At 33.4% G+C, this 23,139-nt stretch overlaps 1 protein-coding gene across 4 annotated transcripts in view; it reads right to left on the bottom strand.

Annotated features, from left to right (window-relative positions):
• LOC143230458 (uncharacterized) overlaps positions 1-23,139 on the bottom strand; it is a 68,208-nt gene that overhangs the window by 11,383 nt on the left and 33,686 nt on the right. For all 4 annotated transcript variants that reach the window (XM_076464054.1, XM_076464052.1, XM_076464055.1 and 1 more), the window contains 2 exons: positions 12,759-12,831; positions 7,431-7,504 (listed from right to left, as the gene is read on the bottom strand). In XM_076464054.1, the coding sequence (XP_076320169.1) occupies positions 7,431-7,504; positions 12,759-12,831 (147 nt within the window). The remainder of the gene's footprint in view (positions 1-7,430; positions 7,505-12,758; positions 12,832-23,139) is intronic.

Raw genomic sequence — 23,139 nt, 5'->3', positions numbered from 1 at the left:
ACTTACAAACACTTCAAACAATAGAAAGTTGTGTATATAAAAATACATATATATAGATACACACACACCTCTTCCTGTGTATACACATACATCCAGATATATACACGCATAAAAAATGCATGTACACATATGATTATATGTTTATTATAGTTTTACAAAAAATGGATAAATAGATCATTTACTGTATAAAAATATTTAAGTGTGAGTAAAATTAAAGTTAGAAATATTACAAGGAACTAAAAAGTTCATTTAGCTCATTTGGATGAAAGTTCTCATGTCTAAAATTATTTGTTATTGTAATTTACAATTATGTTTGTTTGTAGGGACCTTCTTCAGAACAAGTATTATAAAACTGTTAAGGGTATGGTTGTGCAAACTGAAGTGTCAGGCCACTGGTTTATCTGTTACAATTTATCTCTAAGGTGTTCTTGGGTACATTCTGCTAATAATCTACTGGTTTTTTTCCTACATATAATTTCTCACAACATAAACAAACAACAGAGTATGGAATGCATTTTGATGTTCAGTTATACTGATTCTTAAAAAAACACGAAAAAACCTGATTTAGAACTCTGCATGGATGTTCTTGAGTCAGTGTAAGCACACATGTTACAGCACTTTTTATTTCAAGGATAGCTACTCCTAGTCCTACTATTCTTGCAGTTAAATATTAAAAAAGGTGATGTATGAACAATATTCATTCCATTTACAATCTTAAACACCTTAATCAGATCCTCCCCAATACTTCTTTTTCATAAGAAAACAATTTGAGAGATTTCAGCCTCTTCTGATATGAAAACCCCTTCATCCAAGACACCATTTTAGTAATCCTTTCCTGAATCCTTCCCAATAATTTAATGTCTTTCCTTAGGTTAGGAAACCAAGAATGAACACAATATTCCAAATGTGGCCTAACCAGTAACATGTACAACTAAATTATAACATCTTTAGACTTATATTCAATATTTCTATACCTACAACCTAAAATCCTATTTGTCCTACCACTAGCAACAGCACACTCCTTGGATGCTACCATTTTCTTTCTATAAGGAATATATTTATCTTGAATATTTAAAAATTTTCCACATCTGACCAGTGACTCCAAATGATTGAGCTACCTAATTTACAACAGATAATTTTTGTCACATCCCTTCAAAATTTAATATATAACCAATATATTATTCTCACTCCCATATACAGCAAAACATCAAACCTGATAGAACAATGATAATTTTTATGCAGATGTTCTCCAAATCCCACCCTCTTGATCATTTCTGTATTTAAAGTTAAAAATAAATTTAGAATAGCATTGGTTCTAGTAGGTTCCTTCACTAATTGGTGAAGAAAGCTATCCTGAATGGTTTCCAAAAACCTTTCTCCCTCATGGTTTGACCCTATAATTTCCCAATCTATATGCTGATATTCAAGTCACCCATAATATGACTTCATTAACAGCTGAAATCTTAATATCATTACAAAGTTTCTCACTAATTTCATCAATATCATTTGGTAGACTGTAACAAATTCCTACTTAAAAGTCTTTTCCCTTTGTATCCACTGATAAAAAACCCAAATAGATTCTATCTTCCTGCAGTTATCTTTGATATCTTCAATTTCACCAGGATGTAACACATTTTACATATAAAGCCACTCCCTCTCTCCCTTTTTAATACTCTATCCCTATAAATAGTTTGAAACCCCATATATCAAAAGACACTTCTGTTATAAAAATCATTTAACTATGTTTCAGTTATTCTCATTACATTAAAATCCTTCATTCCTGCTCTTAAGTCATCTATTTTATTTCTTACACTTCTAGCATTACAATAGTAACAATTAAGCCTAATATTATAACTACTTCTGTACTCATTTCCTATGCTAAACTTCTTTCTGTGTCTTATTTTTGCATTTAGTTTCCCTGGCCCTTATTATTGTCTAGTCCTAGTTTAAAATTTCCCTTATAGCTGAGTTAAAAGTATCAACAAACAAACCAACCTCTACCCTATTTAAATGTAAACCAGCCATTCCAAAAAGTCCCCTTCTTCCACTGAACTAATCCCACAAGTCCACCTAGTCAATATGCTCATTCTTCACATATTAACATATTAAACTAAGCCTAGCATTTAACCCTAGTGATCCATTATAATTTCATCCCCACAGTTAATTCTGGGTAGTATCTCTGACAAAATTAAATTATAGCTTTTTATTTCAAATGCCTTTATCAACCCCTTGTAATTATCAATTAGCCCCGCTGACCTACTTTTTCCATTTCATCAGCCCCTATGTACACCACAAAAAGTGCGTCTCTGCTATCTCATTTTAATATATCTTGAACTTTGTCAGTTGTATCCTGTGTCCCTGGATAGCATATTCAGATTCTTTTTTCCTTATTTATCCTTCATACTATTCTATCCATATCTCTTGTCAAGGAATCACCTATAACTATAATCTCCTTCTCAACCACATCCTTCTCTGACCCTTTTGTTTTCTTTTCCTCCAATAGTTCATCTGTAGAAGCCAAGGGCTGAAATTTGTTGCTCAACAGAACAGGGTCATCATAGTTAAATTCAGTATTTTGTACTATAATAGTACTTTTTCTAACTTCCTGAAATTCATTATTAGCTAATATATCCCTTGAAAGGAAAAACTTACACTTCTCCTGAAATCCTGCTGTCATTTCCCACAGTACACACTTCTTTTTGTCTATTGCCTCTACTTTAATTAGGATACGCTCTAACCTATAAACTTTACATAAGAATTGAACATCTTCATTACTAGCTACATGGTAGTCCCAAGATCCCATATAAAACTCACTCATTGCACCCATTACACTTAACAAACTCTGAATGCTTAACTCCAACACTGGCCTTATCCACTGCATATTTACTTCTAGCCTACAAATAAATACTCAATACCACATACAAGTAGCCTATTGGTAACACTGTTACTATTAAGCCTGATATTTAAGAACCGATTATGTTATTTTGTAACACTACTTTGTATTTACCCTAAAGTAATAAAGTTTATTCTTAGTTATATAGAACTTAGAAAAATAACTTAATCAGCTATTTTTTTAAAGACTAAAAGAAAATAAACTAATTTTTATACTGTATTTACTTAATAAACTACTGTATTTATATTGTTTCATGATTCGTCAAGTTAGCTGAAATATACTTAAACCTAAAGTACCATTACATCTACTAGGTCTTTTTTTAGGTTGTAGTAAAATTTACACCATTCAACTTTAACCATCTTACTTTTATTAACCAAAATGACTATACTGTGTTATTTAATTCAAATTACTATAAATTGTAATATTAACATTCAATGATTTTTAGAAATCTATAGCAATATAACAGCTTCACTCTTCAGTTGTGTCCTCAATTCAGGACATAAGGATGAGAGATAATAGAAAGATACGAACGCTAGTGGATCTTCAGCCAAGCATCACAAATTTCATTGAAGTGAATGGATATAAACTAAATGTAAATGAAAAAAAAAGACTTTCTTACCAATCTAGAAGATATTATTCATAGAACAAAAATAGTCATCACTGGTCTCAACTGTGACATTGGCTTCCTTGAAATGAATGTACTGTGGAGCTGATATGTTACTTTTCCATAAGAAACAGATGAAATAATGCTCTGTGGGATAGTCTGATGATGGCCATACTCAACTTAAGAACATTAGACTACATGTGGTAGAGGAATTTATGGTATAACCATGTACACAAGTTGAGTTCCTATGTTTAGTATGAATGAAGTCTAATATGTCAGGGCTACATAAAATAATTACAGAGTCCTCACAAGAAATATGCATGCAGCATTAGCTTGAGTGGTTGAAGAATGGGTGAATCCTGGTATTGTACTGCAATTATTGATAGTTATGTTTGATACAGTTGAAAGAAAGTATATGATCATAAACACATTTGAGGCTGCTAGAAGAGAACTGTGCAGTCTCAATATAGTGAGAGATACTCAGTGAGATGCTGGTTGAGTATGCTGATGTATCTGTAGGGACTGGAAGGTTGACTAAGTCACATATCAGTCACACAGCATTAAAGAGGTACAGATGATACCATCTAATTAAAGATCTGCTATGCAGACTTTCCTGAAGAACAAGGAATGTAGGTCCATGGTGAAGTGCAATTCAAAGTGGATCACACCAACAATATCCCACCACTGAATAAGACTTTCCTACGGTGGAAGTCCATTTAAGGCTGTGCTTTAGTCAGTTTACCTGCACTGAGCCATTGCTTGTAGCAATTATCGTTTTTTAAAATATCCATTTTTTCATCTCCAGTCACTAACCTGTCCAAAAAAGGTGAATTACATTCAGAGTACAGAAAACTGCAAATGCCTACTCTTGCTCTGAGGTTGGCTTCTGCCAAATCATGCTGGACCAATTTTCCAAGTTTTGACACCTTTCCAAGCTGTTGAATATGACTGTGAACAGTTGAATGAGTTGAACTAAGCTTCTGTGCTAGTTCTTCAACTGTTACAGCACAACCTTCATCGTGTGCAGCCAGAAGCAAGTCATCATTAAAATCAACAGAATGATTTGAACATGGTGCATCACTAAAGCTGTAGTCACCTGATCTGAACTTCTGAAGCTACCTTTGACATTTTCTTTCATTGAAACTCTGCACCATAAACACCTTGAATGTTTCGTGTAGTTTCTCCTGCACTACTGCCTTTTTTGAACTCATAAAGCATTATATGCCTAATGTGCTCCTCAGACACATCCATCTTAATAAGGGTTTATTTGATTAATGATCTGAAAAAGTGGAGTTGGGTTAGTTTCTACTACATATTTTAGTCATTAAAGCCTTCTGCAGAGACAGAAATGATGATGCACTTTCTGTATTAAATTTTAGGAAATTACTTATGGGATGACCTGATAGATACTATAAAATTGGGTTGGATGACAAGAATATATCTAAGTTAATCAATAAAACAATGAAATTAAAACATGCCAAAAGGTTAAAAGTTGAAAGTCTAAAACTCTCAAGTTAATTATGGATTCAAAGAAGAAAATTCAATTTCATAATTATCGACCATTCACATTACTGTACACTGGTTATTTCACTATATTAATGTTAAGAGTACAGAAAATAAAATGTAAAGATATTCTAAAAACACTTTTGATATCACCTAGGATGCTCTGGAGGCTATATAAATGAAAAACAAAAACTATAAGATAACAAAGCATTTCTATTAATAATATGAATTTGCCTTGTACTCAAATTAACTTTATTAAGGCTTAAGACAAGAAATACTTATTTTTAATATTATGCAAGTAATTCTTCGATCATTAAAACTATAACACTGACTGTTGATCTCATTTATTAAATCAAAACTCTGAGCAATCTCTTGCACATTTGATAAAATTGAGCAGTACACCATAGCAAAATAAAACTGACCATGTTACTTTGGGATAGGCCTGTCAATTCCTGGTACAGACAAACCTATTTGCTTTGCTCAGCATTGACTTCTTCCATGAAATGAATTTTCCCATTAATCTCTTTTCACTTCTGCCACCTTTTATCTATTAACTTTTGTTTTCTATGTAGTAGTTCTAATTGCTTAAATTGCCTAGTAAAATCTGCAGTGTTAACTACTGAACAAAAGTGATCAAAATTAAATGTAATTTAATTCTGCTGGAAATGTTTCATTAATATATTAATTTTAAGTGTAATGTTTTTAAAGTTTTCTCCAAATGTAATTAAAGATACCGTAACTTGTGTTTTGGGTTATCAGGGAGAGGTGCTACACAAGGTGTCCAGCAGACCATCAATAAAAAAATGTCCTAACGAGTCCTTGATAATGCTTCTGAATGTATAATGCAAATCATACTTTACTAAAGCAACTGGTAACACAGTGAAGTACACGGAAAATAGATTCCAGAGATTCTCCCAAAAGCCCCTGTCTTGCTTCAGCACATTTGACACATCCTTGTTCTACTTTACTGAGAGAAGCTGGTTACCTATGGCCATGACAAGATAGTTTGAACAGGTAAAGCTTTTCGAAAACATTTTGACAAATAAAGAGTTTGACCTAATCACACTGGAAAGAACCGATCTCAAAGTTTGGTTGGATGCTCATAGAGAACAGAAGCTTCAGCACTTGTAAGGATTTGTTCCACGAGAACCTTAACTACTCATTTACTTTCCTGCTTCTAATATATTTTTTCCTTACACCTAGCTCTTGAGCAGCTATCTTTGAGAGAGGATTCTTTTGTATTAACAGCGTAAACATGTTATCATACACCTCTGAGAGCTCAGATGGTTGTGATGTTAACAGCTTATGTACAGACAAAGCTGAGAAATACTGGAACTTCTTCACATATCACCCATCCAGTTTGGTGTCATAAAACTAAGGTTAAGAGCCAAAGTAAAAATCAATCTAGAAGAAGTTCAACCAACAACATCATAACAGAGTGCAAGGAATGAAACGACATCCACTCATACCACAGTTGATGATATCTTGTTCATTACATTGATAACAGCTCTGTGCAATCTCAGAAACTGTAAACTGACACATGACAGTATGTGAAAATACTGTTTAGTTGAACAAGTACAGATCTTTATTTATTGTTGAAATACAGTACATTTTGACACTTGTTCACTTTGACGCATCTGTAATGAAAGAGTTAATGGGACTTATTAAACTTTTTAATTGCGTATGCATTTTGTACTATCATAATATACAGGTACAAGTATGCTGTTCAGTGAAAACCCAAGAAAAATAAAACACAATAACATTTGAATTTTAAAATTTATAATGTAATTACTATGAACATTTTATTTCATTGAAAATAAAAATGATTCTATGTGCATGGGTGGATGAGGTAAATGCCTTTCACAACCTTTTATGGAATGCCATTTAAGATGTTATGTATTTGAGGTCAGAGTTAAAACTATTTATTTTACCCTATATTATTCATTTAACAACAATTCACAGTAAATACCAGATACAATATATAAAGATACCGAAAGAATCATAGGTATGTACTTTGAAAGTTCTAGAAGCTTTGAAAATGCTACATGGAAATTGTACAATGGAAAAAAAGCATGTTTATTATTCATATGAACATCACCTTATGCTATAATTTGTCAGAGTTTCATTTCATATCACAACTAAGTTTGTGTGTTTACAACAAACTTGTATATTTTGTTAAAAGCTTGCTCCACTTTGTGCATAAACATGTAGTAAATCCAGAATCACAGTCAACGTTATTTCTTCAGTAAGGGTAACGTTACAGAACAAACTGTACATGATTTGGTTAAATTACTTTTACAGCTAAATAGTTTGTTAACATCTTGTTAGAATCTATATACTTAATGAATGTAATGTTTACACTATTTAATACGGTTAATAAAACAATACAGAGGCTGTTTATCAACATAAATAAGTTAAATGAAGACTCACCCGTTGAGCTAAGACACAGTTCCAAATGGAATAAAGCAATTTACATTCTCTCTGCTGCCATATCTCCAAAGATACTGAAAAATAATTAAACAGTTTTAAAAATGTCTGGTAGTTAAATTATTTGAATATTTTTCACAACACACAAGTGAAAACTAATTTACAGAAAAACATAATATTGAACAGTGAAAAATTGTTTAATAAGTTTGATAATCTAAAATAACAAACTAATTTGATAATTCTAGCAATGTAGAATGGCAAATAACAATTTCATAGTTTTATAAGCAGAAACTCATTCATTAGTTTCAAGGTACAAGTGAAATAACTTAAATACAAAACTGAAAAAATAAGGGTACAGAATGCAAAGAAATGAACCATATTTAATACTTTTACACTATAAAATGAAAAGAAAATTTTTGAAAACTTTGTTTTATGGATGATGAGTCATTCCAAGACAACAAAGCCTAGATGTAAGGGAAGAGAGAAATAAAAATGAAGAAATAGAATTATGAAAATATTCCACTTTTATAGACAGGTAGACCCTTACATAGTACATTTCACAAATATATTTCAAAAATATATCAATACACAGTTTATGTACAGTTCTAACTCATCCAAAGCCAGTTTGTAAAGGTTTCTGTATTGCTTTAAAAGTTATGGTTTAAATTCCAAAAGCTGCTGAACCATTAAAAAAACCAACAAGTCTCAATTTTATTATGATAATCATTTAAATTGCGATGTCTTTTCCCACATCCTCTTAATATGTTCACTTCTGATTCAAAGTCAGAGGTTTATAATAGTGTTTCAGATCTATCTTTTGTCTTCCATACTTCACTGCCCAAGAGACCTTTCACCCATTTAGAGAACTTGTCAGTTGGGTTGGATAATCAAAGGTAATATTGGTCAAATAGGCAATTGTCAGGGGTCCCACATGTGGAAAGGACCACAATGATATGTTTGTTTTTAATCTACTTCTGAGTTTTTTATCATTGCAGGGCCTCATTCACTGAATTCTTCCTGGGGCTCCAAAATGACTAAGACCACTTCCTGCAGATAATGGGTTACAAAATATTCTTTGAAACAGAACTGATACATACAGAATGATACAGTATGTTCAGGTTTCAAACAAAAATAAAACCTCTATCTTTGGAGGTCAGAAAGAGTCTCTCTTAAAAGTGTCAAAACTAAAGAAATAAAACATCTCTCTCAGATGACCAACCACAAAACTGGATCATAAGAATTCAGTAGTATCTCTGTGATAGTTAAAAACCAGTCCTCTAAAAACATGACAAACAACCACAAGAAACAATAGAGAAGTATGTTTTTTGGTCCAGCTACAGAAAGAAAAGCCTCAGGCTGAATTTAGTATATGATCTCATGTGGAATTATCAAGTTCCAAACCAAAGCTTAAGATAAATTTAAACATTGATATGTACATTATAGACGAAATGCAGTATTTGTACACTGCAACCCTATTCTCCTTTACCTTAGGTTTGTCCTTAAGTCAAATTTAACATCAATTTAAAACAATCTCATGAAAATATATGAAATGAACCTTTAGGAAAACTGGACACTAACAGCATGCAATGTACAAAATAGTATTGTAATAATTAAATTATATGAATGGCTGACAAATATTGTAACTATCATAAAAAGTGTTAACTAAACACATTACATACCAAAAAGAAAAACCCCTTTTTAAAACCAAAATTATTTTATATCATTTAAGAAGCATAAAATATAACATTAATGCATGATAACTCTGTTAGTTATGTTTCTAAGCACAAAGATGTATAATGGGTTATCTGAGCACTAAACAACTGAAGAGCAGTAATCCACTATAAATACACATTACAAAAATAATTGTATGTAAATGAAGTATTTATAAGTTATACATTCATGATGTTAAAAAACACACTGATTCAAGAATGATAGAGATGAAATAAAAAACCATAACCTGAGCCATTTAATAGCTGGACCTTTCTTCTTTTTCAGGGGCAAATATGCATATATTGAGAAATCATTTATTTATATTACAATAATGATAGTTTACAACTACAAAATTTAAAGCACAAGACAAATATAAAGAATAAATCTTTGATTTCGAAACATCTGGGAGAAAGTTAACGTATCACAATCACTGGCAGTAGCATTCAAAATTTAAGCACTTTATTCAAAATATATTTAACAAATATAGCATCAAAATGTAGATTATAATCAAAGTTTCATATTACTTAAATTTATTAATTTCAAAAGAAAATATTTAAAAATACAGCTTGGCAAAACAAATTTGTGAATTCAGTATGTAACAATCTATATGACTCAACCTGTTACACAAAGTTAACAAGAAATGCCTTAAGAAGTGTGTACTTTTCTGAAAGTAGGACCAGACTAAAATGCTGATTAACATTCTCAATATACAAGTGCAATGACTGCAACGACATCAACTCATTCCTCTTTCAATCCAACATCATTTGCCTGGCAGATCTGTACAGCATAAAACCTTATCTAATAATTTATATCAGTATAACTCTCCCCCTCTCAATGAGGTTTTTGTCAGAAGACAAAGGTATTCTTGAATGGTTATTAATCAATGCAAACATTTGTAGGAGTTAAGAAAACAAATAAACTAACACTTTTTCAGATAATTGACTTCTGGTTAACACAAAAATTAGTTCAAGTGAGGTAATATGTGGTAATTTTATAGGTTCAGTGTATCTAATATGCAGAAGGACAAATCTAGTCATCCATCACAGAAGGATGAAGGAGTCAAGAAAAGCATAGACTATGGAAAGTAAGAATGTTATATGTAAACAAAACTATTATACCAAACTATGTACAGAAGTCCATTACATCAGAAATAAAAAGATCATATAGTAAAATAGAATACTGCTAAAATAATGGACATGAGTTACAAACAAGGAACAGAAAACTAAAAGAAACTTTCACTTTCTACATCTACTTAAATGGTAACACACTAGGTCAATCCAGTGGTAAAGACAGCAAAACCTGAATGCCCATTTCAAAATCATTAAAACAGTCAATTTAAGACCTAACACTCTATGAGAAATCCACTGATGCTTACATGATGTTACATACAATGAAAAAATTTTAGTGTTAAGATGCTAAGATAACAATGCATGACAAATTAAGTCACTTTCTGATTTTTAACAGACTTTTTGGTTTTAACATATTACATAAAGAATGACATATTAAAACATGCTGTTGATTCACAGTTCACAGTCTGTGATCCCTGGACCCCTGTGAGTTAATTATTCTAAAAGGCAGTTCAAGAAAGTAAAAGTTGAGTTTCCATCACATAAGATATTTTATGCCAAATTAAAAATAAACAAAATCAATTAATAAAACTGTTGATTGACAAAAAGAAAAATATTTATTTATACATGCATTGCTACATTTACTTATTCATTCATATGTTAATATATTTATTTCAACATTTATTTTTTATTCATTCATTCCTCTATCCATTCATTTATATCTATGCTTCTCATTTTTTTCACATCTTGATAATCTAAACACAGCTATTTCAATTAAAGCTACTAAGATGTATTATTATAAACGGGTTAGTTCACTGATGTTAAATGAAATAATACAAATTTGATAATGAGGTTGTTTGCACATTTTATGCTTACTGTATATAAAGAAACAATGTGAGAGTAAACATTTGATATAGCCTAAAATCTGTACATATTACTCTTGGATTTGTTTTACAGATTTGTCAAACAAAGTATATTTGAATACTAAAGTGTAAGGTTACACTACTGGCTCTATTATTTTCATAATAACCATGAACACCAATTATAATGTTAGAAAAACACATAGGATCAAAAAGTTTTGATGGAAATGAAAAAAACTCCAATAACCTGAGCACATTCAAAAGGGGGAACCTTTCTTCTTCAGTTTGCTCCTGAAAATTTCTTACTGATCCATCTTTTAAAAGCACTCAGGTTATTGTGTTTTTATTCAATTATACCATGACCAACAACATAATTAAATTTCCTGCCATATTTTTTTATTCATTGAGAGAGCTATTTATTTCTTGAATAAATCTAATACTACAATGTTAGAATAAATGAAATTGATCATGGAATACACGAACAAACAATGTTAACTGCAATTAGGCATAGATGAAGTAAACTTCTAAGTTCAATAAAATGAAACAATTTACTTTCAGTATTTTTTTAAAGAGTTTAGTATAATGGATGGAATGGCCTAGATGAAGACTAATATGTTTCTTGTTGTTTTCAAGTTATTTTTCAAAACAACAGTTAGCATTTTTAACATTGAAAATGTGTTTCTGATAAATACTTACCTCTTATCATAAAACAAGCTTTTCTGGACTATTACTGCCCCCTATTGGCATAAATTTTCAAAGCACACCACTGGCTTTCCACTTCTGCATATCCACATACAAGTGATCATGCAGAAGCGTTCCACCAATAGAAGCATGACACCACTCCTTTTATAACAAAAGCCCTCTTCAAATCTACACTCACTAATCACTTTGAGAATGGTCAGAAGACCTGCATCACATATCATCAAAAGTGGAAAGGCTGGGTGAGAAATGTGAGAGGAAGTATTTATTGAAAATATATTTGCAGTGTAGGAAAATGCAAATTTCTGATCTGATATCTTGCCCCAACTCATAAAATAGCTAGAATCCCATATTAAACTGGTGATAAAAAAATATCTCCCTTTCAGAAGCACCCAAAGAGAAAACATCAGACCTCAGCAGGAGACTACACCACATCTGATACAGGTATATTTTTCACTATTTTACGACAGTGTCCACTCACATTTTCCATCCAGCCTCCCCACTTCTGATGATATGTGGTGTAAGTCTTCTGATCATTTTTGAACTGATTAATGAGTGCAAATGTTAAGAAAGTGCTGGTTATGATAGTAGTGATGTTGTGCTCTGTTGGTAGACAGCTGCTGCATACAGATGTGTAAAAGTGGGAGATGGAAGTGGTTTGCATTGAAAATGTGTGCTAACAAAGATAAGTGCTAGTCAAGTAACACTATTTTATGAGCAGAAGAAAGATATCATATTGGAAGTAAAACTTTATAATAAATCAACCTTTATACATATTAGTTGCCACAGTCCTAAAGTTCCTCTAATGTCAGTGAAAATTAATGTTTAAATGTAAACTGTAGTTAAATTTTATGTTTATACATTTAACTATAATTAATTTTAATATTTTAACAGCCATTCTGGATAGCAATGATTGATTATTAAATTGATTAATCAGTACATCTCTATTTATAATACTAGAAAATTTTGTGTCATTATATTTAAAATAAACTTACCTTTTCTCTGGGCATCAGTGAGTTCCAACATACTACCATCTTCAGCCTTGCCTTCCTTTAAGTTGTTTAAGATCTAAAATTGATTACAGCTATATAAGAACACTCAAAACAATTGAAGTCTTGAATATAAGAATTGCAATGAAAAAGTTTAGTAATTAATCAAATACATAAAAATGCCTTGGGATATCACAGGTTAGGATGGGCAAAGAAAAAACAAGTCTTGAACATTTTGAATTTAATACTGGGCATCATATTTTGTTGAGCATGCTAACGTGGAAAAAAAAATCTGTGCAAATTAGAAACTTTCTGATGCGTTATTCTGATTTTCTTCTCATATATTTGATATATAGTAGTTTTAATCCTATGTACAAGTATGGTGGTTCAAGGGTGTACTGCCCTGATCTTTATATCTGAAGTTGATTTTTTACCACTAGAGATGGGTGATATTTGTTAACTGTTTAACTATCAGACTCATTAATTAATTACCATTTAAATAATTGATTATTTTCTCACGAGACTAAACTTCTGATGATCATCATTTGCACATTTTGCAAAGAAAATATTTTGTGGTTAAAACATATTATTTTAGCAGATGCTTTTGCCACCAATTTCTTTTTTAGGGTTAACCTGAACATTTCTTAATTTGCAAATTACTAACACCAAGATGACTACATGGCCACTATTTTGTTTGTTGTTAAAACCTAAAGTAATCAAAGGAAAGAATTGATGAAATAAAATTACATTCACTCGAGGGAAAGCTTTCATAAAAATTTCATTCCCTCATGTGAAGTTGCATTTCCTTACAAGTTGCTTTTTCTTTTAATCCATGCAATATATTAACTTTTATTGGTCATAATGAAAGGAATATGGATGGACCATGCATTTTCATTTAGAAAAGCCACCTAAAAAGATGAAATTCTTCAAGCAAAGTTAAATTCCTCAGGAATGTAACATTTCAATTCTTGTAATTCCCTTCTGACCATGTGTAAAGCAAATAATAAACACGTATTTTTAGTATTTATTATTAAAAAAAAATTATCTAAAACAGATCACGAATGCAATTAGAAATAACTGAGTAGTCACTAAGCCAATTTATTTATGTACATTGTTTGAATGCAATAAATATAAAAATAACATTACATAAATAAAGATTTGTGTCATTAGAAAATTTTGATGTCATTTACCATACTCATTAAACCTATGTTCATCTGATGTCTTACTATTGAAGCAAATTTCTGTTGCTTTCAAATAAATATACATTAAAAACCTACATTTTTAAAAATGAAAAGAAATTCAAATAAATTAGACAAAAATCCTAGCTCTGTTTTTATTCCCAAGTTTTCAAAATTTCCAATTGAATGCCTTTGGCCACTAATACAGGTGCCCTAACTAATAACTTTCCCACAATATAATAAACTTAGTGTTCAAACCATTGTATTTTGGTTGGTTGGTTTGGTGTTTTATGATGCATAAAAACTCACACACCAAACATCTGGTAAAAAGTTAAAATTAAAGTAAAATTATTAAAATTTGTAAAAGGAAATTAAGGTAACACAAAACAAAGTTTAATTTTTGAATTAAAAACATAAATAGAATAAAATCCAATTTTTACATCCAGTCTACAGTGGTAAGAGAAAAAAAATAAACTACAGTAATACAAGTTGTAAAGGACTTTCTGTAGCATAATTGTAATTATAATAACCCACCAGGATGACAAAGGGGTAAGTTTTAAAATCAGCATTAGTTACCTGAAGTTGGCTTTTCCAGTCCTGGTTTCAAATTATTTGACATAACATTTTCAGAAAGGAAACTAATACAAGTTTTAAAAGACTTGTAGCAAAATTTTAATTATTATAACTTGCCAAGATGACTAACTGGTTGTTAAAACAGCAGTGTTAGTCACCTGAAGTTGGCCTTTCCTTTCCTGGTTTCCAGTTATTTGATGTTATGGCCATTTTCTAATTTCAAATCAAACAAGATGCACTTTGATTCTTAAAAGGGAATCACATTAAAAATGTCCAATGTATAAATTAAAAAAACAAAAAAATGCACTTGAATAACATTAAAAAGATTAATGACCTATAAAAAATTAAAAATATTTCAAAGGTGAACAGTGTTACCATTGCCAATAACACTGACTAACGTTACAGATAAATGTTGGGATAGAACATGTTTAAGACGGTGCTGTCATTGAGAGTAGTAATGATGGCAAGACAGTAAAATATGGCATATTGTGACTTGACTGTTATACAGACAACACATTGGTGCATCAGTCCCAGATAAAAGAAAACAATGAGTTAAAAAACTGTGACTAATGCATAGTCTAGTTAAAACAACTTTGTCTTTCTGATCTTCAAGGAAGCAAGATGGCCAAAGTCCAATAGAGGGTTTTATGTGGAAAAACTTGTTTTCACATTGCTCACTCTGAATTGACTACCAACTTGGCACGGAGTTGAGTCTTGAATACAGGACCTCAGTCCATGTATGAAACAAGAACAGTAGTGACAGTGTCAGAGTAGATAGATTTAGCTGTGGTGTCAGTGAGCTCGTTCCCTCGAATACCAACGTGGCCTGGTATCCAGAAAAACTGGATAGAAGTAGATGTTAAAGAGAAATGGGCCAGTTGGTTTTGAATACACAGGGTGTGAATTAATGTGAATCAATTCCAAGGCCAGTAGAGAACAAAGTGAGTTTGTATAAATAATGTAATTTGAGTACTGCTTGGCTTCTATGTGACCCTGGGCAATAGAAATGGCTTACAGTTCAGCAGTGAACACAGAAGCTGTAGAGAGGATTCTGCGCGTAACCACCATACCATAACAAACCATGGCAGAGCCTACACAGGTACCTGATTTCAAACTATCTGTATCAATAAGAATGGAAGAATGATTCAAAAGATGGTCAGCAAACAACAGATAGTATTTCCAATGGAGTGTCTGCTTTTCTCAGATGACTTAAAGATAGGTCACATTTGGGAACTGCAAGAAGCCATAGTGGGATGGGCTGACCAGTGGATACAGCAATGCTATCCAAGGACAGGCCTAATTCATCCAACTGCACCTGGATACAAAGGCCAAAAGGAGCAATGGCAAATCATCTGTTCTGAAAAAGTATGGCCCACCAAGTAAGGAAAACGCAACCCCAGGTGGAATGCTTTGGTAAGGAATGAAGTTTTGAAGCATATAGTAAAGACTGTTGCAAATGGCAGAGATGCAAAGAAGGTTCATGAGACTATGTATAAGTTCTGAACTGGGGAAGTGCAGAGCCGAAGTCCCTGATGATGAATGGAGTCCAGCATCTTTAAAGCTGAGGTCCTGACAGAGCCACAGACCAGTGATCCATAATCTAGTTTCGATTGAATATGAACACAATATATCTTCAGCATAGAACATCGATCTGCTCCCAAAGTGGTGGAAGAGAGGACATAAAGGATGTTCAGTGCTCTTGTACATTCGACCCGTAGCTGTTTGATGTGTGGTATAAAGATCAGCTTTTGGTCAAAGATAAACCCCAAGAACCTTGTCTTAGGGACCACAGGCAGCACAATTTCACCAATATGGATTTCAGGCAATAATGCATGCAAACAATTTTAGAGAGAGATAAGTTGAAGCCTTTTGCTGTGATCCACTTCAGTAAATGATTGAGGGCAGTCTGTAGCTGCTGCTCAATATGCCTCATGTTCGACGACTGACATAAGATATGAAAGTCATCGACATAGAGCCCGTTTGCAACAGTAAGAGGGAGTTGTTCAGTGATGGCGTTAATCTCTATACTGAAAAGTGTAACACTCAAAACACAGCCCTGAGAGAGTGTAGCAAAAAATGGGAAAGTGTGGAACCAACACAAACTTGGAATCTCCTGTCCATTAAAAAATTTAATAAAAATGGGCAAATAACCACGTAACCCCTATATATATGTAGGTCTTGCAAAATGCCATACCTCTATGTTGTATAATAAGCCTTCTCAATGTCAAAAAATACTGATACAAGATGTTGTTGTTTGAGAAAAACCTCTCTGATTGATGTTTCAAGTTGAATCAGGTGATCTATGGTGGAGTGCTGTCATCAAACCCTACACTGGATGGGTGAGAGGAGGTTGTTTGATTTGAGGAACCAAACAAGATGAGCATTAACCATCCTCTCTAATGTCTTACAGAGATAGCTCATCAAAGCAACTGGAGAGTTGTTTGAAGGAATCTTGGGATCCTTCCCAGACTAAGAGAAAGGTGGGATGATAACCTGGCACCAGGCATCAGGAAAAACATTCTCTTGCCAGATCCAGTTGAAAACAATCAGAAAAAAATAGCAAGAGAGCAGAAGATAAATGGTGCAGTATTTCATAGTGTATATCATCAGGTCTGACTGATGAAGGGCCAGTTTAAGTTCCACCAGTGTAAAGGGATGATTATAATCATAGAGGCAATTAGCTCAAAATGAAAGAGGTGATTGCTCTGCCCAAGTCTTGATGACTAAGAAGGTGGACAAAGAAGCAGAAGTGTTAGATACCTGGCAAAAGCTTTCACCTAGAGTATCTACAATGCTCCGGGTATTAGCTACTTGCTAGCCATCAGAGAGCAAGATTGAGGGACAGAATTATATCGCTCACTGACTTTTTGAATCTTGTCCCATATAACTTTGAAATTCATAGTAGAATATATGTTGGTTGTGAACTTAATCCCAGAGTCCTTTTGGCTCTGATGTCTTACCCACCGAGCACATGGAAAGCGATGCAGTGTGAAAAGTGTCCCAGGCCTGTTTTTGAGCCTTCCGTGTCATGTGGTAAGCAGGATTCCACCATGGACAAAGGATATCTTGGAAAACATGTCGAGGTTTTAAGAATACATTGAGCAGCTGCCTGTATAATACAGTCATACTGCTGCCACTATTGTTGGCTCAGAGACAATGGCAGGATTAAGTTCTGCAAGAGAGTGAAAGAGGGTCAGTTTGCTTGATCCAGCTTCCACGCAGGTCAGTTGGCATTGACCATGGCCAGTCTCTCTCAAAATTACAGGAAAATGATCACTGCTTCATGGATTATTGTCAACCCTCTGTGAAAAATGGAAGAATGGTGAAGGAGAGCAAATTGAAAGGTCAATAGCAGTAAAGGACTGACTAGGTGCATGAGAATAAGTATAAGAACCAGAATTGAAGTATTGAAACGAAAAAAGTTGTGATTAGAGAGCATACGCTCTATGGAGCAACCCCTCCCATCAATATCAGCACTTCCCTGGAGTGGATTATGTTCATTAAAGTTCTCCAGGATTAAAAAGGGAGATGGAAACTGTTCATTGTGAGCATGAAGGTTTGATTAATCGTAGATTTCTCCAGGCGACAGGTAGAGAGACCAAACAGTGATGGTACAACTCAAAGAAAAACAGATGGCTTTAGCCTCTCCAAGGGTGTGTTTGAGGTGCAAAGACAGGGTGGGCACATGCTGATCAATCAACAGTGCCACCCTCCATGCACTCATCTATCACATAGCCTGTCCTTTCTGTACAAAGAAAACTGCCAAAAGGTGACTGTATCAACAGGTTTCAGAAATGTTTCCTGTCAGGAAAGACATACAGGATTGTAGGAAAGCAATCAGTGTTTTGATGTCATCCAGATTATAACGTAAACCCGCAAAAGTTCCATTGTATCAAGGTATTTATGTGTAGGTGAATTGGATGGAGAGCCTTCTTTTTATGACCACAGCTTTTTTCTTTATTGTCTTTATTCGAGGGAGGTCTGTCGGCCTCCATGGATCCTGCCCTAGGTTGATTGGGCAGGTCTTTGCTCTTGGAAGAGGATTCCAGCAATTGAGGATGTGAACGAATGATTTTTTTGCATTTTGGGGTGGGAGAAGATGTACCCAAGGAAATGCCCATACTCAGAACCAAAGGAAGTGGATCTTGTGGTTTGCTGGAATGTATGTAAGGGACAGAAATGGGTGTTGAAGTTGATTCATCAACCTTTTTAACCATGGAGGTCAAAAGACTTTTCATTTATTCTGAGAACATTTGTTTTGAAGGCACAAAGAGATCTGTCTGCACTCCCACTGTAGTTGTGGAATGAAGTGTAGCAGCATACATCTGACATGAAGTGGTGAATAGCAACTTTTAAGCCTCAGAATAGTTTTCAAATGTTGCACCTTTTTTCTTCCAGCTATTTAGGGCAAAAACGAAAGTATGATGGGTGAGAGCCATTGCAACAGATGCAGTGAGGGTCCATTTCACACTCACAGGCATCATGGTCCTTGTCACTGCAACAGGCACATGTCAAGGAACCACGTGATGTCTTCGAGTGCCTTCACCACTGACACTAGAAACATCTGAGAGGGTTTGGAATGTGTGGCCATATCTTGCAATTAAAATAACCTGCCTTGATGATGGCACATGGACGTGGTGATATAAATGTCAGAATGAAGACATTGGTAGGCTTCATAATTCCATTTTTGCAAGTGGAAATATGTCTCCCTGCAGAAACTTCTTGGGTGGAGAAACCAGTGCGAATCTCTGACTCGGAGATGTTATTCAAATTCCTCTCAACAATAACTTCTTGTGAGGAATTCAAAGTCGCATGAGGTGTAACCTCAATAGGTGTGTCCCCAATTGCCTTTGAATGCAAGAGGAGTTCACTGTGTTGAGATTTGGATGTTTCCACAAAGCTTCTTTACTGACTTTGGAGAGCCATCAAGTTTCTCTAGTTCCTTCTGAATGAAAAAGGGAGACATCTGCCCTAAAGGTTCGTCTGAAAGAGGGTGCAGAAAATGAAGTACAGGTGTTACAGATGTTGAAGATTACTGCTCAGAATCTTTAATACATGGCCATTTATCTGTGGACTGTTTTATCACTACGAGGGTAAACACTACAATGCCAAACAAGGACACTGCAGCAATGCCAGGGTTTCACAAGCACTATACCCAAACACCAGCATCAAAAACAGTGTCCACAACACCTGTTGAGAACATTCAATGCTGGTACTTTACTGACTTAGCCCAAGTGGTCCAGCCCATTGAGCCTAGGGGGCCTGATCATCCCAAGACTGCCCATTTACAGAAATTCAAGACCAAAGTGATGTGTTGGGGTTGGACCCCTCAACCATCATGATCCTCTTCTCCCCTTCACCTGGTCACCATGCATGGAAAACAAGTGGGTGGATGTTTAGATCCCAGAGGAGGTAAACTGAAAAAACAGAACCTTTCCTGGGAGGTCCCCTCACTACATACAGGAATCCACACCGAGGGACCATTGTATATTCCCTACTATGATGTAAAGAAGCTTAATTCTTGATCTATCATATTTAAACTGTTTCTTAAGTTTCCTCAAAATCGTCATTTCTAAATGATCAAACATTTTGATGTAATTTCACAAAAAAGGTGGCAATCAATACATGTTGAAAAACTAACAAAAAAAAATAGGGAAAGTTTGAAAATCAAGAAATAGATGATATACCTCAAGAAGAGATAGTTTCATAATAAAAGTTATTCTGTAGAATAAATGGAAAAAGTCTAAAACAAATCTATAAGTGCATTAGTTGGAGGTAAATCTCCTCAAAAATGGGCAGAAATGAAAACTTGAACATTTAAAAAATATTTATTCATCAACTACATTAACAACATATCAATTGAAAATATTTTGTAGTTAAAATTTTAAAATCAAATCAAAAGTATCACAAAAACATTACTTAAAATTTGTGAAAAATATATGAGAAAGGAAAAAAGAAACCCCTGATTTAAAAGTTAGTTTTTAATTTTAAGCTGTTGTAAATAAATATGAATTATAAACACAACATAGTAGAAAATAAGAAGCTGAAGATAAAATTAAGTGTTCCAAAGATTTCTTCCTACAAATTTCCAAACAGATATTGAATTGGCAAAAAAATAAGCATATGAAAAAGGACTGAAGAGCTTGAAAACTTGCAAATATCTAAAGTTAAGAAAAAATATTTTTAAAACATGTACATGTATCAAGCCCAGAACTTTATAACAATATTCTGGATAAAATAAGATCACCAATTGATGAAAAAAATGTATTGAATTGGCATTGGAAAAAAATGAATTTCTGTTGATGAATTAAAATATTCCTTAATATTAGAAAAATACTAAATATAACAGTGGCATAAGTTATACATGTTTAGTTACTGGGATTGAGTTTATGATGTTTTAAAAACACAATTATATCAATGTAATCACCTCAATTATTCAAGCATTCCATAACTAGTTTGTTATTTCTGGGTAATACATCATCTTCACAACTCTTCAACAGAGTACATTAATAATTCTACACACTTGAAGAAAAAGTATCTGTCCAAGGGATCACTTCCTGGCTATGTAATGCAAGAGCATGGGTACATGACAAATTTTAACACTTGTATATTAAGTCATGTTTTTAATGAGTAGGCTTGTTACTTAACAATGACAAAGTGAGACACGTTCCAAAAATAATGAACTAAGTGCTACTACACTTACTAATAGTATGTAGAACATTAGATAGCATTGTGAGAGATTGAAACTTTGAAAAACTGTCATTCAAAACATGATACTCTTATAGTTCCCATCAATAAATTGAAACATGCATTGCTGTAAAATAACCAGATTCAAATCCAGTCTGTGGAAAATAAAACCATACCTCATCTACAAAGTACCAGGTTCATGCAACAGCATTTAACACTGGTAAAACTGGTTGAACAATAGAACAAATATTAAAAAAAAACTTAAAGATGCAATTAGACCAACACATTTGGATGAAAATAATTGCCAACTGGCATTTGGACAATTTCTGTAGTGGAACTGCTGAAAGCCAATGGATAAAATCAAAACCTCTGTATACAATGGAAATTATACATGTTCAGTTCCCATGTACATCAAGCCAAGGGTTGCAAACACACCTTCAATTCTTATGTTCATGGCTGTAAATAACTAAAACACAGGACATATGATAAACTTGAATAATCCTATAATTTTAAATAAAGCTCATGACTGGAAAGAAAGGTAAAAAATATGACCACCACCAATCTCAGCTCAACAGAGATAATGGCTTGTATGTCACTGGCCTGTGGACCTCAAGCTTTGCAGTTAATATGATGATGCCACAATTTCACTGACAAAACCCACTAATTACCATACAGATCAACCTATACAGCTTGTAGCTTTACCACAACACTCACCTTTACAAAACAATAGACAAATACCTACATTGACCCAAAGGCCTTATTGCAGAAACAGAAATATTATTCCCCCTTTTCATTCAACAGGAAGTTGCAGTCCATTAAAATCATCAAATCTACTATATCCTGCTTAAAATTTCACTCAAACAGCCTGATGTATCATTAATTTCCTACTTGTTATTATGTTTCACCAGTTTTGGGGCATCCCACCCCTCAACAGTAACCTAGGTAAGAGCAAACTGGAAAACTAAGACTAGGCTTCATAGGTTTCTGAAGAGTATGTGTATAGTGTTTTGAAATGTTTTACTTAAACAATAATATATTTATATAGGAATTGATGCTATTAATATATTATCGTGAATTATTCATCCAGCAAAGCTGTTTTAAATTCAAAAATATTAATATAAATCACAATCTATCACCTGATTTGCCACTTGTCACTGTACTACACAAATTTTATGAAATTACACTCTTTGTCAACAATCAACCAATCCTTGTCCAACACAGGTGTTTCACATCTCATTCATAATGAAAACAGAAACCAAATATAGGATTCCTTTTGTCTAGGCAGTATATTTCTTATGATTTTAGAGATACCATCTCACTGGGTCTCATACCTCCTATTCTGCTGGTTATCTACCCTTTGATCACCCATTGTACTGGCTCATTTAGTGAGACTTGGCCTTACATTAAAAACTTTGTAAAGCCTTCTTATGCTCCAGACAGTTCTTGTTCTTTGGTCTACTAAGTCAGCAGATGCAAAAAGAGCAATGACAGTTCCAGGTAAGGTAAGTTCTCACAGATATGAACACCCTATACAACTACATACAAAGTTGCATACAAAATCTAATTCAAGAACACAAAGTGTCACATAACACTTTCAGGCCAAAACAAATTATCAGATTATAATTAATTACAAAGGTGAGAAATAAATGGCAAAAAAATTGCAGAAATAGATGCATCCTTTTCCCAAGTTGCCAGAGACTTAAAAGAAAAGACCTATCAGCATATAGCAGGACCTAATGGGAGAGAGAAAGTCCTACAAACATGCCAACAACTTTAACTTATGACACCAACATGTCAGCAGCCAAAAAATATAATCCCCACAAGAGATGGAAAACCAAGGCAAGGAAATAGGCAAAGAAGATACAAAGTCTATCACATAATAAAACAATAAATCTTCCAACCTGAACCAGAAAATCAGGAAGCAAGAGTCTGTAATTATAAACTTTCAT

Source organism: Tachypleus tridentatus, chromosome 10, assembly GCF_004210375.1.
Source record: "Tachypleus tridentatus isolate NWPU-2018 chromosome 10, ASM421037v1, whole genome shotgun sequence".
NCBI classification, from domain to species: domain Eukaryota; kingdom Metazoa; phylum Arthropoda; class Merostomata; order Xiphosura; family Limulidae; genus Tachypleus; species Tachypleus tridentatus.
Note: the sequence above shows the minus strand (reverse complement) of the source record. Positions and strands in the feature narration are given on the sequence as shown.